The following is a 13,810-nucleotide window of genomic DNA, read 5'->3' as shown; positions in this document are numbered from 1 at the left end:
ATAACGTAGGAGCTGCAGCTTGAGCATGACCGGTGGGCCTCTGCACCACATAAAATCCCTCTTAAGTCAGATGTGCTAGGCTCAGCATCCTTGAGAAGTGATGACAGGGATGCTCTTTAGTGACATTTACAGAAATTACAGCGGAGAAATGGCATGGTGTGGAGAAGTTTTGAAACTTTTGCTTTTTCCAGGTCACTCACTTGTGCTGGGTCCCCCGAGAACATTACATACTCCAGACCTCCGAGGATAAAACCATCAGGTGGGCTTACTGAGCAGCAGTGCAGGTGTTTCTGGTGAAGGTCTATGGCTCCCGTGCTTACCTGACTCTCTTCCTGCTCTGCTTCTCCGCGTTGCTGTGCCTTGTCCAGGGCCTTCCCCTCCTCTGCACTTTGCCAGTGCTGGTGTCTCTCTGATCTGGCCCCGCAGATCACCTGGATAGAGGTTAAATGGCAGGAGGTCAGCTTGTTCTGGCTGGTTTTTAGAAGCAGCTGATTCTGCCAGCCCTGACTGTGGGAACGTGTTCATTAACCTCAGGGTCCATTGCTTGCTTGTCCCACCCCTTAAAGTGGCCCTTACTGGGCTCCAGGTGTTCTCAATCACCCAGCCCTCAGAATCACCATCAGGGAAGTCAAATGAAGTAAATCCTTCTTAGACTAGAAAGCATGACCAGAAACATTGGATCTCAAGAGATTCTTCTTAGAAAATGGTGGGAAGAAGATAAAGAAGTAAAATTGAGACAAGAGGTAAAACAAAACGGTCCCCAGTTGACCCCATGGGTCAGTTGGCCAAGTCCTATAAATCTTCTGTGTCTGACTCTGGAATGATGCCTGCTTCTCTCCATCATGATATGTATCTTTGAAAATTTTTATTAAATCACAGGCACAGAAATATTCTCTCTTGTCTGTTGAAAGTAGTACCCCAAGGGACCAAATTAACAAATTAACTTGAACAATTAAGATGCGTGGTCTAAATTCCCATTAATTAGATCTCAAAATAGAAAGAACTCAGATGTCATTCAGTTTGGTTATTTCCTGACAGCTTTACCATCCCTGAGATTGATCTGGTTCATGTTGCTGTTTTTAGGTAAATCCCAGCGTTCCGTTCTGACTTGCCAAAGCCCGCAAAGAGCCAAGACTTCAGCGTTCACAGGCAATTACAGGTGCATTTCAGCACATTTACTGCAAACTCATTCGCTGCCATAATTTCTTTCAGACTGTGGGACAGTCGGGGGCTGCAGGTAGCTCATACATTTCCCACCCAGCAGCACATCCAGACGTACTGCGAGGTCAGTGAGGATGGGCACAAGTGTGTCTCCTGCAGCAGCGGCTTTGAAGGGGAAGGCTGTGAAGCGACGGTGAGAAACTGTGGGGTCCAGGTGTCGGGGTGCTGACGAGAAATGACTTCCTCTCGCCTCCTGCCTGTCCTGAGCTATACAGGCAGGCTCTACTAAAGTCTCAGGCCTATTCCAAGTGCAGTCTATACACGATCCTTGGCATTCTGGATGCTTCTTTCAAGAAAACTCCATTGCCTAAGCTCTCTGCATCAGTCATAGAAAAGAGAAATGTGATGGGAGTCAAGACAGGAAGGCGTTAGACACAGAACCACCTGCTAATGTCCCTGATCCCAGTAGAATTTAGAAAAGGGATGAACTGATTGAAGAATCAAGTGTGTTCCCATTGCACATGTGGTCACAGTAAAGGAATTCAAGTTCTTTGGGAAGTTTGGGGCTCTAGTGTTGGTCAAGGGCCCACTGCATCCTGAACCCCTATACCTTTCCTTGCAGTTAATTTCAGGGTAGATTGCCTTGGCTCCTCCAGAGTACCTTGGATTTCTCACAGTAAAATATTAGTTAAAAGATTTATCTAGTATCCAAACTAGATACTAGTATCTAGTATCCAGGACAACTACAACTCCCATTTTATTGGACATTTATTATGTGCAAGGCACTGGGCTGAGCTTATCATGTGCATCATCCCATTTAATCCTTAAGCAATCTCGCTAGTTCAGTATTATTATAATTCCCATTTTACAGATGGGGAAATAGAGGCATGGCAAGTTGAAATCTCTTGTACAAGACCACACTTCTCATAAGTGGTAGGTTAAAGTGTTGAATCCCAGGCTTCTGATGTAGCATTTCTTCTCCAAGCTAAGCATTTGCATTTCCAGCTCCTACAATTATTCCTTGGACAGCGACTCAGTGTCCAGAGATTTCATTATTTTTTTGGACACAATTCCATATGCTCTTGTTTGTGAACATTATTCTCTTAAGTGTAGTGTGATTAGTATCAACAGGAGTGGACTGGCAGAACTGTCGTCTCCCTTGTTATAGAATCTAGTCTTCCTATACCAAGAGTCAGTGTCTTGGTATTAAATCAGAAGGTCTGAACCTGTATATACTTATGAGAAGCTGTTCCTAACGGTGGGGTCTCCATGGGACCCACAGATGCCAGGAGGCTGGTATAAGGCCACTCGACCTGTCGTAGAAAATAGGCCACCCCCTTCTGTCCTCCCACTGTGCTGCCATGATGATAATGAAAAAGGCAACAACCTCTGGTTAAACCATCTTTAACCTAGCTTGTTTGACACATAGTCACTGCCTGAGGGATGGATGGATGGGAGGGATGAAGATAAGGGTGTCTGTGAGGAGGTAGGTTGAGGGAGTAGGGGCATCATGAGAGGCTGTGGAGAGGATACTGGAGAATGAAGCATGTCTGAAGCTGGGAAATATGTATGCAAGCTAGCCCCTGTCATTACTTTGCAGCTGTGGGACCTGAGGCAGACACGGAGCAGAATCTGTGAGTACAGGGGACATTTCCAGACTGTTGCGTCCTGTATCTTTCTACCCAGAGCTTTAGCCTCGATGCCTGCAATTGCTACCTCATCACATGACTGCAAGGTGAAGATCTGGAATCAAGACACTGGAGGTAAGGAGCCTGCCTCTCAGTTCAGTTCAGTTCAGTCACTCAGTCGTGTCCGACTCTTTGCGACCCCATGAATTGCAGCAAGCCAGGCCTCCCTGTCCATCACCAACTCCTGGAGTTCACTCAAACTCATGTCCGTCGAGTCGGTGATGCCATCCAGCCATCTCATCCTCTGTCGTCCCCTTCTCCTCCTGCCCCCAATCCCTCCCAGCATCGGAGTCTTCTCCAATGAGTCAACTCTTCACATGAGGTAGCCAAAGTATTGGAGTTTCAGCTTTAGCATCAGTCCTTCCAATGAACACCCAGGACTGATCTCTTTTAAAATGGACGGGTTGGATCTCCTTGCAGTCCAAGGGACTCTCAAGAGTCTTCTCCAACACCACAGTTCAAAAGCATCAATTCTTCAGTGCTCAGCTTTCTTCACAGTCCAACTCTCACATCCATACATGACCACTGGAAAACCATAGCCTTGACTAGATGGACCTTTGTTGGTGAAGTAATGTCTCTGCTTTTGAATATGCTATCGTATTGGTTGGTCATAACTTTCCTTCCAAGGAGTAAGCATCTTTTAATTTCATGGCTGTAGTCACCATCTGCAGTGATTTTGGAGCCCCCAAAAATAAAGTCTGACACTGTTTCCACTGTTTTCCCATCTATCTGCCATGAAGTGATGGGACTGGTTGCCATGATCTTAGTTTTCTGAATGTTGAGCTTTAAGCCAACTTTTTCACTCTCCTTTTTCACTTTCATCAAGAGGCTTTTTAGTTCGTCTTCACTTTCTGCCATAAGGGTGGTGTCATCTGCATGTCTGAAGTTATTGATATTTCTCCCTGCAATCTTGATTCCAGCTTGTGCTTCTTCCAGCCCAGCATTTCTCATGATGTACTCTGCATGTAAGTTAAATAAACAGGGTGACAATATACAGCCTTGATGTACTCCTTTTCCTATTTGGAACCAGTCTGTTGTTCCATGTCCAGTTCTAACTGTTGCTTCCTGACCTGCATATAGGTTTCTCAAGAGGCAGGTCAGGTGGTCTGGTATTCCCATCTCTTTCAGAATTTTCCACAGTTTATTGTGATCCACATAGTCAAAGGCTTTGGCATGGTCAATAAAGCAGAAATTGATGTTTTTCTGGAACTCTCTTGCTTTTTCGATGATCCAGAGGATGTTGGCAATGTTATCTTTGGTTCCTCTGCCTTTTCTAAAACCAGCTTGAACATCTGGAAGTTCACGGTTCATGTATTGCTGAAGCCTGGCTTGGAGAATTTTGAGCATTACTTTACTAACATGTGAGATGAGTGCAATTGTGCGGTAGTTTGAGCATTCTTCGGCATTGCCTTTCTTTGGGATTGGAATGAAAACTGACCTTTTCCAGTCCTGTGGCCACTGCTGAGTTTTCCAAATTTGCTGGCATAATGAGTGCAGCACTTTCACAGCATCATCTTTCAGGATTTGAAATAGCTCAACTGGAATTCCATCAACTCCACTAGCTTTGTCCATAGTGATGCTTTCTAAGGCCCACTTGACTTCACATTCCAGGATGTCTGGCTGTAGGTGAGTAATCACACCATCATGATTATCTGGGTCATGAAGATCTTTTTTGTACAGTTCTTCTGTGTATTCTTGCCATCTGTTCTTAATATCTTCTGCTTCTGTTAGGTCCATACATTTCTGTCCTTTATCGAGCCCATCTTGCATGAAATGTTCCCTTGGTATCTCTAATTTTCTTGAGGAGATCGCTAGTCTTTCCCATTCTGTTGTTTTCCTCTATTGCTTTGCATTGATGGCTGAAGAAGGCTTTCTTATCTCTCCTTGCTATTCTCTGGAACTCTGCGTTCAGATGCTTATATCTTTCCTTTTCTCCTTTGCTTTTCACGTCTCTTCTTTTCACAGCTATTTGTAAGGCCTCCCCAGACAGCCGTTTTGCTTTTTTGCATTTCTTTTCCATGGGGATGGTCTTGATCCCTGTCTCCTCTACAGTGTCACGAACCTCAGTCCATAGTTCATCAGGCACTCTATCTATCAGATCTAGTCCCTTAAATCTATTTCTCACTTCCACTGTATAATCCTAAGGGATTTGATTTAGGTCATACCTGAATGGTCTAGTGGTTTTCCCTACTTTCTTCAATTTAAGTCTGAATTTGGCAACAAGGAGTTCATGATCTGAGCCACAGTCAGCTCCTGGTCTTGTTTTTGCTGACTGTATAGAGCTTCTCCATCTTTGGCTGCAAAGAATATAATCAATCTGATTTCCGTGTTGACCATCTGGTGATGTCCATGTGTAGAGTCTTCTGTTGTGTTGTTGGAAGAGGATGTTTGCTATGACCATTCTCTTGGCAAAACACTATTAGCCTTTGCCCTGCTTCATTCCGTATTCCAAGGCCAAATTTGCCTGTTACCCCAGGTGTTTCTTGACTTCCTACTTTTGCGTTCCAATCCCCTATAATGAAAAGGACATCTTTTTTGGGTGTTAGTTCTAAAAGATCTTGTAGGTCATCATAGAACCATTCAACTTCAGCTTCTTCAGCGTTACTGGTTGGAGCATAGACTTGGATTACTGTGATATTGAATGGTTTGCCTTGGAAACGAACGGAGATCATTCTATCATTTTTGAGATTGCATCCAAATACTGCATTTTGGACTCTCTTGTTGACCATGATGGCTACTCCATTTCTTCTAAGGGATTCCTGCCCACAGTAGTAGATATAATGGTCATCTGAGTTAAATTCACCCATTCCAGTGCATTTTAGTTCGCTGATTCCTAGAATGTCGACGTTCCCTCTTGCCATCTCCTGTTTGACCACTTCCAATTTGCCTTGATTCATGGACCTGACATTCTAGGTTCCTATGCAATATTGCTCTTTGCAGCATCGGACTTTGCTTCTATCACCAGTTCCATCCACAACTGGGTATTGTTTTTGCTTTGGCTCCATGCCTTCATTCTTCTGGAGTTATTTCCCCACTGATCTCTAGTAGCATATTGGGCACCTACCAAGCTGGGGAGTTCCTCTTTCAGTATACTATCATTTTGCCTTTTCATACTGTTCATGGGGTTCTCAAGGCAAGAATACTGAAGTGGTTTGCCATTCCCTTCTGCTTCTCAAAGATACATGATGTCCTACAGGTTTCTTTAAAACTCTTTCTTCCATTGCTCAGCATATACAGAGTCACCCATGTCCTGCCACTGTCCACCACCATAGTGGTTAAGAGATGACATCGAGATCAGACTCCCTGTCCAACTGGCTAGAAGCTGTCACCACGTAACCCCTGGTATCATGTATAGACACCTTCCTAAAAGCTCAAATATGTTTGGTTCCTTCATTCTTTCTACCTGAAGTTCCTCATCATGTTTTAAGTTGTGATGCTAAAAATGTCTGGAAAAGAGAACAAGAATTGCCGCTTTAAGATTCATTTTCAAGGGCTAAAACGAGAGCCTCAGTTTGGTGGGGGCGACATATGGGGTAAGGATAGTCTCAGAAAGACTCTGGCCTCTCTTGACTCTGCAGCTGAGGTTTGGGATCGTAGTAAGGTCACGCAAAGCACCAGAGAAAGACACGCTTTGGGGAGCTAGCTCGCCACAGTTTCCTCGATGTGCTGGTGTGCCGGAGCCAGCTTCTACTCGCTGACTGTTAAATATTCAGGAATATTTAATATGGTCATGGCAGGAGTATTTAACATCACAAAAATTGGCAAATGCTGTGAATGAAGGTTTGTTTTTTTTCTTTCCAAAAAGCCAGTTTACCAGCACCCCACTGTCTCCATACTATTCTGCCCTAGACACTGGCTTCTGGCAGACACAGGGCTAGTGTTCATTTAGAGACCCTCAAGCCAAATCCCTTCGACAGTCATCTCCCAGAAACTCACCTCCTAGCAGGGGAGGATAGGGTCGCCCCCCTCAGACGTGTGGGGTCATGTCTAGCGGCTTCCACAGTGAGTGCAGTCAGGTACCCTGACCTGGGCGTGTTGGAGGAGCAGCTGTTGTAGATTCAGGGATGGAAACCGAGACCAGGGAGGACCAGGTGTGAAAGCGCTGCTCTGCCCGCCAGGCGTGCACTTGTGCTCTTAGAAGAGCAGCCTGCAAGATGCTGACGGAGGAGAGTGGGTCAGCAGCCCCAAACTGCCCCGCAGGTGCCCTGTCAGCCTTTGTCCTGAAAGGACAAAGCGAGTCCCTGGGGCGCCGCAGCTGAAGATTAGTATCCTTACCTTTTGCTCTGCGCTTTGTTCTCTGGGCAAGCGCCCGAGGGCAGCGTTCTAACACGGCCTTGCAGCGAGGCCCCAGTTGTCCAGTGTACTTCAGGTGGAATACATCCTGTGCTGACAACCTGGGCTTGACTTCCCCACTGAAAGCTCCTCTGAGGCACTGGGTGCCTCTCTTACCTGGGTTAGACGCGTATACATAGCACGCGCTTCATCTCTGTAGGTTTCTTACAAAGACGCCGCCTTCCATGATATGGCGCCCTTGGTCTAACATGCCGGTTCCCCCTTCCTCCCCAGCCTGCCTTTTCACCTTGTCTCTGGATGGATCAGGACCTTTGACTTCCCTGGCGGTGGCCGACTCCGTCTCCTTATTGTGTGTGAGTTTCAGCAGAGGAATTCACTTACTCAGGGTGGACCGCAGCCAAGGGCTGGAACTGCGGGAAGTGGCAGCATTCTGAGGCCAAGAGACCTTCAGTGGACAAGAGCAAACTGTGGCCTCTTCTTTCTCAGTGTGACTTTGTGTTTTTCCATGTCCTCCTGAGGGGAGGGTGATGTGGAGCTGATGCTCTTGGCTTAGGTTCCCTTGGAAGATATGTCAGTGTTAGAAGTCAGTTTAAGTCAAAATCAGGTGCAGAGATTAGAAATAAGGACTCAAATGTGGTTCTCAATTCAAATTAAATCCAAGTACAATTTTTAGTGAGCGTTGGGGACTACTCTTTAAGAAAAGTGAGTTTATGAGCCTCTCGCCTTTTGAGATGGCCCACACTCTTTTATCTGTGGAGTGTTTCTCCCAAGGCCATCTTACCTTCTGAGATGGACTGCATTATGTTCATGGAATGTGTATCTCTCTTAAAAAAAGAAAAAGGTTTATAGCTCAGAATGATGACCTGTGGGTATAAGAGTGATAGGCCTCTGTCTGTGAGAGTCAGAACACAGGTCTGAGTCTACTGAATTGACCTTTTCCATGCCTCCACAAAAGAAAAAAGTGTAGCGGAGAGAGAAACTGTTGTGGTTGCCTCACAATTATCTAGATGGGAAAGGTTAGTGCAGCTCCATGGAAGAAATTGATTGCAGACATGAGATTAAGCTCTAATCACAGCCCCTTCCCAGTGTGAAGAGTCAAAGTTAGGGCCAGGAAGCAAAAGCCACCCGGGTAAGTGCTGCATGAACAGGAAGCCTGCAATGGCGGGCAAAGAGGCTGACAGCCACCCTGCCTGCCCGGAGTCGGACGGATCATCAGACCCATTCCATGGACACGGGAACCGAGAGATTAAGGCTAAGAAGAATTTCATTTGTGTATTTTAGTATCTGTACTTAGTTTTATATAACCCTTCCTGGGAGATGGCCAGAGTGAGGCAAAGGGAGTGCCTGCCATGACAATGGAACACGTAGAAAGAAGTAGAAAGATGGACTCAACCGTGCCAGCCACTGAGCCCCCCTCGGTGAAGAGGAGCGGAGTGCTCCCATCTGTCTGGGTGGTCCCCAGGAGATCGGTCCCGAGCCTGGTGCTCACAAGCCTGCTTTCCTCCAGGGAAAGTAGACTCACTCCTGCCTCCAGGCAAGCCCACACATAAGGCAGCTGAGGCCTAGAAAGTCCCTTGCTGATGAGTCCCAAAGAGTCCTCTCTGGCCCCTGCCTGACCCTGATACCTGTCCCTGACAGCCATCTTCCATGTCCCCCTCTTGCTCCTCTTTGGGGCCAGCTCCTCCATGCTGTCTCCACCACCGGAGAGGAGCATCTTAAGCTGATGCAAAGCATCAGAACCATGTTGGACTCTCCATTTCCCCATTCAACTGGATGATCTTGGGAAAGTTAAAAAACCTCAATTTCCTCACTTAGAAGATGGAGCTCATAACCCTACTTTCGTCACAGGGCTGTTCTGAGAATTGGACCATGTTAAATGCCAAGCAAGCTGCTGGATGCTTACAGTTGGCAGCCCCAGCTCCTCACTGCCCTCTTTGCCCAGACTAAATGCTGTCCTTCCCATGTGACACATTCACCACTCCTTCACCCATTCTCCTTAGATGATGATTTCTAACCCTTCAGTCATTGTTCAGCTTCCCTGTGATCCCTTAAGTTACAGATTTTTGAGCCCTAGAAGGACATGGTGAGAGAGGAAGAGGCCTCACTGAGCACCATATGGCTGAACACACATATTCCCACTGTGGTTCTGCTAGTCCCCTGTCACAGATGAGAAAACTGAGGCCTGGGGACATGCAGTCCTCTGCCCGAGGTTACACACGTGGGGAGGAGCCCTTTGCCTCACCCCTTAGCCTCTGCATGATGTCACAAAGTCCACTTTAGAAATTCTTAGACCGTGACATTGTTTGTATCTTTTCTAGACCAGTTATCAACTTTTTGGCTCCAAGGAGATCCTCCTGACAAGGGGCCTGGGAGTAGTAGACAGGTGTCTCCGGGAAAGTCCTGCAGCTGCTGCTGCTGCTAAGTCGCTTCAGCCGTGTCCCACTCTGTGCGACCCCATAGATGGCAGCCCACCAGGCTCCCCCGTTCCTGGGATTCTCCAGGCAAGAGTACTGGAGTGGGTGCCATTGCCTTCTCCGGGGAAAGTCCTAGCGAGTCTTAACTAGTAGTGCTACAACTGAGCCTTTTTTTCAGGAAGAAGACAGGATCTAAGGGAGTGGGTTGGGAGGGGGTCTCAGGGAAGACGGATTGGAGGGAATGTATGTGAGAAAATTCGGAGAAGGCAATGGCACGCACTCCAGTACTCTTGCCTGGAAAATCCCATGGATGGAGAACCCTGGTAGGCTGCAGTCTGTGGGGTCGCACAGAGTCGGACACGACTGAAGCGACTTAGCAGCAGCAGTAGCAGCGTGTGAGAAAATTAAAGGGCTCTGACAAGCCCAGTTCTATTACCAATTAAATCATTTCCCTCTACACCTGCTTGATGTAAAAATTCCTCATCTGTGCATTTTAAGTAGAAAACAGATTCATAAATGCACGTTTTTATAGGATATTTCAGTCTTATATGCCCTAATGCATTCATTTGTTCATGGAACATCTCATTTTAGAGTCTATTCCTCTAAAATCACATAAGGGAACCTTCCAAAGACAGTTGACTTTTTTTTTTCTTTTTTGGCCGTGCAGCACACATGGCATTCGGGATCTTAGTTCCCTCACCAGGGATCAAACCCATGCCCCTGCAGTTGAACTGTGGAGTCTTAACCACTGGACTGCCAGAAAAGTCCAGCCTTTTTCTATAAAAGTATTTAAGCCCTTGGAATCTGGCTAATTATATTGCAAATTTTTTAAAATTCATATATTTACTTATATAAGTTGAAAATATTTATATATTAATATTTAAGGAAAATGCATAGTGATTATTTATGACCTTTTTAAAATATTTGGTTTTTTTTGGTGGCTTAAACTATCTTATGAGGACCTTTATTTTTTCTAAAAGGTTAAAAATAACCTGGAAAAGGGTGTTTTCTTTAAAATAGCAGCATTTCTACCTGCAAGTATTGTGATGCAGTGAACATCTTTGGTATCCTCACAGTATCTAACAAGTCCTGATTATCACTGACTTCCTGAACAATGATTATTAAAGAAGGTTCCTGAAGAATTCTGAGTGTTCAGTCACCGAAACAGAAATAATATCTGATCTTTCAGGACAGCAGCAGAAATGTGCCTTCAGATGTGTGTTTTCAACATTGGTATTGAGATTGTTTTCAGTCTATAAGGACCTTTGTTTTGACACAGGGATTGCAAGTATAGAACTCAAGAATAGGGGACTATAGAACTCCCCTTCCCTTCTGGCCTTCAGTCTTTCCCAGCATCAGGGCCTTTTCAGATGAGTCAGTTCTTCACATCAGGTGGCCAAAGCACTGCAGTTTCAGCTTCAGCATCAGTCCTTCCAATGAATATTTAGGAATTATTTCCTTTAGGATGGACTGATTGGATCTCCTTGCTCTCCAAGAGACTCTCAAGAATCTTTTCCAACACTGCAGTCCAAAAGCATCAATTTTTCTGCTCTCAGCTTTCTTTATAGTCCAACTCTCAAATCCATAAATGACTACTGGAAAAACCATAGCTTTGACTAGATGGACCTTTGTTGGCAAAGTAACGTCTCTGCTTTTTAATATGCTGTCTAAATTGGTCATAACTTCTTCCAAGGAGCAAGCGTCTTTTAATTTCATGGCTGCAGTCACAATCTGCAGTGATTTTGGAGCCCAAAAACTAAAGTCTGTCACTGTTTCTACTGTTTCCCCATCTATTTTCCATGAAGTGATGGGACCAGATGCCATGATCTTCGTTTTCTGAATGTTGAGTTTTAAGCCAACTTTTTCATTCTCCTCTTTCACTTTCATCAAGAGGCTCTTTAATTCTTTGCTTTCTTCCCTAAGTGTTATGTCATCTGTGTATCTGAGGTTATTGATATTTCTCCCGGCAATCTTGATTCCAGCTTGTGCTTCATTCAGCCCAGCATTTCTCATGATGTACTCTGCATATAAGTTAAATAAACAGGATGACAGTATACAGCCTTGACGTACTCCTTTCCCTATTTGGAACTAATCTGTTGTTCCATGTCCAGTTCTAACTGTTGCTTCCTGACCTGCATACAGATTTCTCAGGAGGCAGGTCAGGTGGTGTGGTATTCCCATCTCTTTAAGAATTTTCCAGTTTGTTGTGATCCACACACTTAAAGGCTTTGGCATAGTCAATAAAGCAGAAGTACATGTTTTTCTGGAACTCTCTTGCTTTTCTTATGATCCAGCAGATGTTGGCAATTTGATCTCTGGTTCCTCTGCCTTTTCTAAATCCAGCTTGAACATCTGGAAGTTCATGGTTCACATACTGTTGAAGCCTGGCTTGGAGAATTTTGAGCATTACTTTACTAGTGCTTGAGATGAGTGCAATTATGTGGTAGTTTGAGCATTCTTTGGCATTGCCTTTCTTTGGGATTGGAATGAAAACTGACCTTTTCCAGTCCTGTGGCCACTGCTGAGTTTTCCAAATTTGCTGGCATATTGAGTGCAGCACTTTCACAGCATCATCTTTTAGGATTTGAAATAACTGGAATTCCATTACCTCCACTTGACTTTGCATTGCAGGATGTCTGACTCTAGTCCAGTGATCATTCCATCATGGTTATTTGAGGCATGAAGATCTTTTTTGTATAGTTCTTCTGTGTATTCTTGCTACCTCTTCTTAATATCTTCTGCTTCTGTTAGGTCCATACTATTTCTATCCTTTATTGTGCCCATCTTTGCATGAAAAGTTCCCTTGGTATCTCTGATTTTCTTGAGGAGATCTCTAGTCTTTCCCATTCTGTTGTTTTCCTCTATTTCTTTGCACTGATCTAAGGAAGGCTTTCTTGTCTCTCCTTGATATTCTTTGGAACTCTTCATTCAAATGGGTATATCTTTCCTTTTCTCCTTTGCCTTTCACTTCTCTTCTTTTCATAGCTATTTGTAAGGCCTCCTCAGACAACCATTTGCCTTTTTCATTTCTTTTCCTCGAGGATGGTCTTGATCCCTGCCTCCGTACAATGTCACGAACCTCCGTCCGTAGTTCTTCAGGCACTCTGTCCATTTGATCTAATCCCTTGAATCTATTTGTCACTTCTGTATAATCAAAAGGGATTTGATTTAGGTCATACTTGAATGGTCTAGTGGTTTTCCCTACCTTCTTCAATTTAAGTCTGAATTTGGCAATACTATTCTGAATTTGGCAATAATGGTAATCTATTATCATTATCAATGGTAGTCTATCGATGGTCTGTTTTTTCCTTGTATCTACAATGGCCTTTGACTTGGCTGACCGACGGAATGCAGAGGAACAAATGCTATGCAAGTCTGAGGTTCAGCCTTAGAGCTTGCAGCTTCACTTTTACCCTCTTGGAACCCTCTTGTTGCTCCGAGGCCTCCACACTGGAGAGGTAACTGAGGCCCTGTGGAAAAGAAGCCAGAACCACTACACAGACGAACAAGGTCTCCTTGGACCTTCCAGCCCTGCCAGACCCACAGCCGAATGCAGCCACTGATGACATCAGAAGAGAAACTGGACAACTAGCCACTCAATCATGAAGAACAACCAGTTGTTTAAAGACGCTAAGTTTGGGAACAGTTTGTTATGTAGCAGTAGAGCTAAGTGAAACAGTTTGTGTTCTAATCTTGAGCCAAGTTCCTTTGTTTCAACATGTTTGTAAGATAGATTCATATTGTTGGATAGTCTTGTATTGTGTGACAATATTATAATTTATCCACTTAACTACTGATGGGCATATGGGAAGTTTCTAGTTTGGGATGCTTATAAATAGTGCTGCTATGAACATTCTATTAATAAGTCATGTGATGAAATCTGCCTGCATTTGTGTTCACTGTATAAGCAGGGGAGGCCTTTCTGAGCCACAGTGTATCTTACATGATCAGCTTTAGGAGATACCACCTCTTTTTCCAAAAAGTTTGTCCCAGTTCACATTCCCACCAGCTGTAAGACATTTAGCAGAGTTTCCGTTCCATATCCGTGCTAACACTTGGTGCTCTTAACCTTTCCTTAAAACTCTCAGCTTTAAAGATGAGTGCAGGGACTTACTGGTGGTCCAGTGGCTAAGACCGCACTCCCAATGCAGGTTTGATTCCTGATGAGGAAACTAGATCCCACATGCCACAACTAAGACTCAAAATATAAATAAGTAAATGAGTGTGTAAATGAAGACCGCAGTAGGGAGGTGT

The 13,810-nt window shown here is 44.7% G+C and overlaps 1 protein-coding gene across 8 annotated transcripts in view; it reads left to right on the top strand.

Moving 5' to 3' along the window:
• WDR31 (WD repeat domain 31) overlaps positions 1–13,810 on the top strand; it is a 42,483-nt gene that overhangs the window by 15,953 nt on the left and 12,720 nt on the right. For 4 of the 8 annotated variants that reach the window (XM_059889527.1, XM_024996339.2, XM_024996337.2 and 1 more), the window contains 5 exons: positions 192–259; positions 1,213–1,354; positions 2,762–2,924; positions 7,416–7,495; positions 12,911–13,439. In XM_059889527.1, the coding sequence (XP_059745510.1) occupies positions 192–259; positions 1,213–1,354; positions 2,762–2,924; positions 7,416–7,495; positions 12,911–13,018 (561 nt within the window). In that variant the 3' untranslated portion in view covers positions 13,019–13,439. Of the gene's footprint in view, positions 1–191; positions 260–1,212; positions 1,355–2,761; positions 2,925–7,415; positions 10,699–12,910; positions 13,440–13,810 lie in introns of those variants that run through there. The other 4 variants (XM_005210568.5, XM_005210566.5, XM_010808290.4 and 1 more) reach the window with 3 other exon arrangements.

The sequence above is a fragment of the Bos taurus genome, chromosome 8 (genome assembly GCF_002263795.3).
Source record: "Bos taurus isolate L1 Dominette 01449 registration number 42190680 breed Hereford chromosome 8, ARS-UCD2.0, whole genome shotgun sequence".
Taxonomy (NCBI): domain Eukaryota; kingdom Metazoa; phylum Chordata; class Mammalia; order Artiodactyla; family Bovidae; genus Bos; species Bos taurus.
The sequence above is the reverse complement of the archived record's forward strand: the minus strand, read 5'-3'. Positions and strand labels throughout refer to the sequence as shown.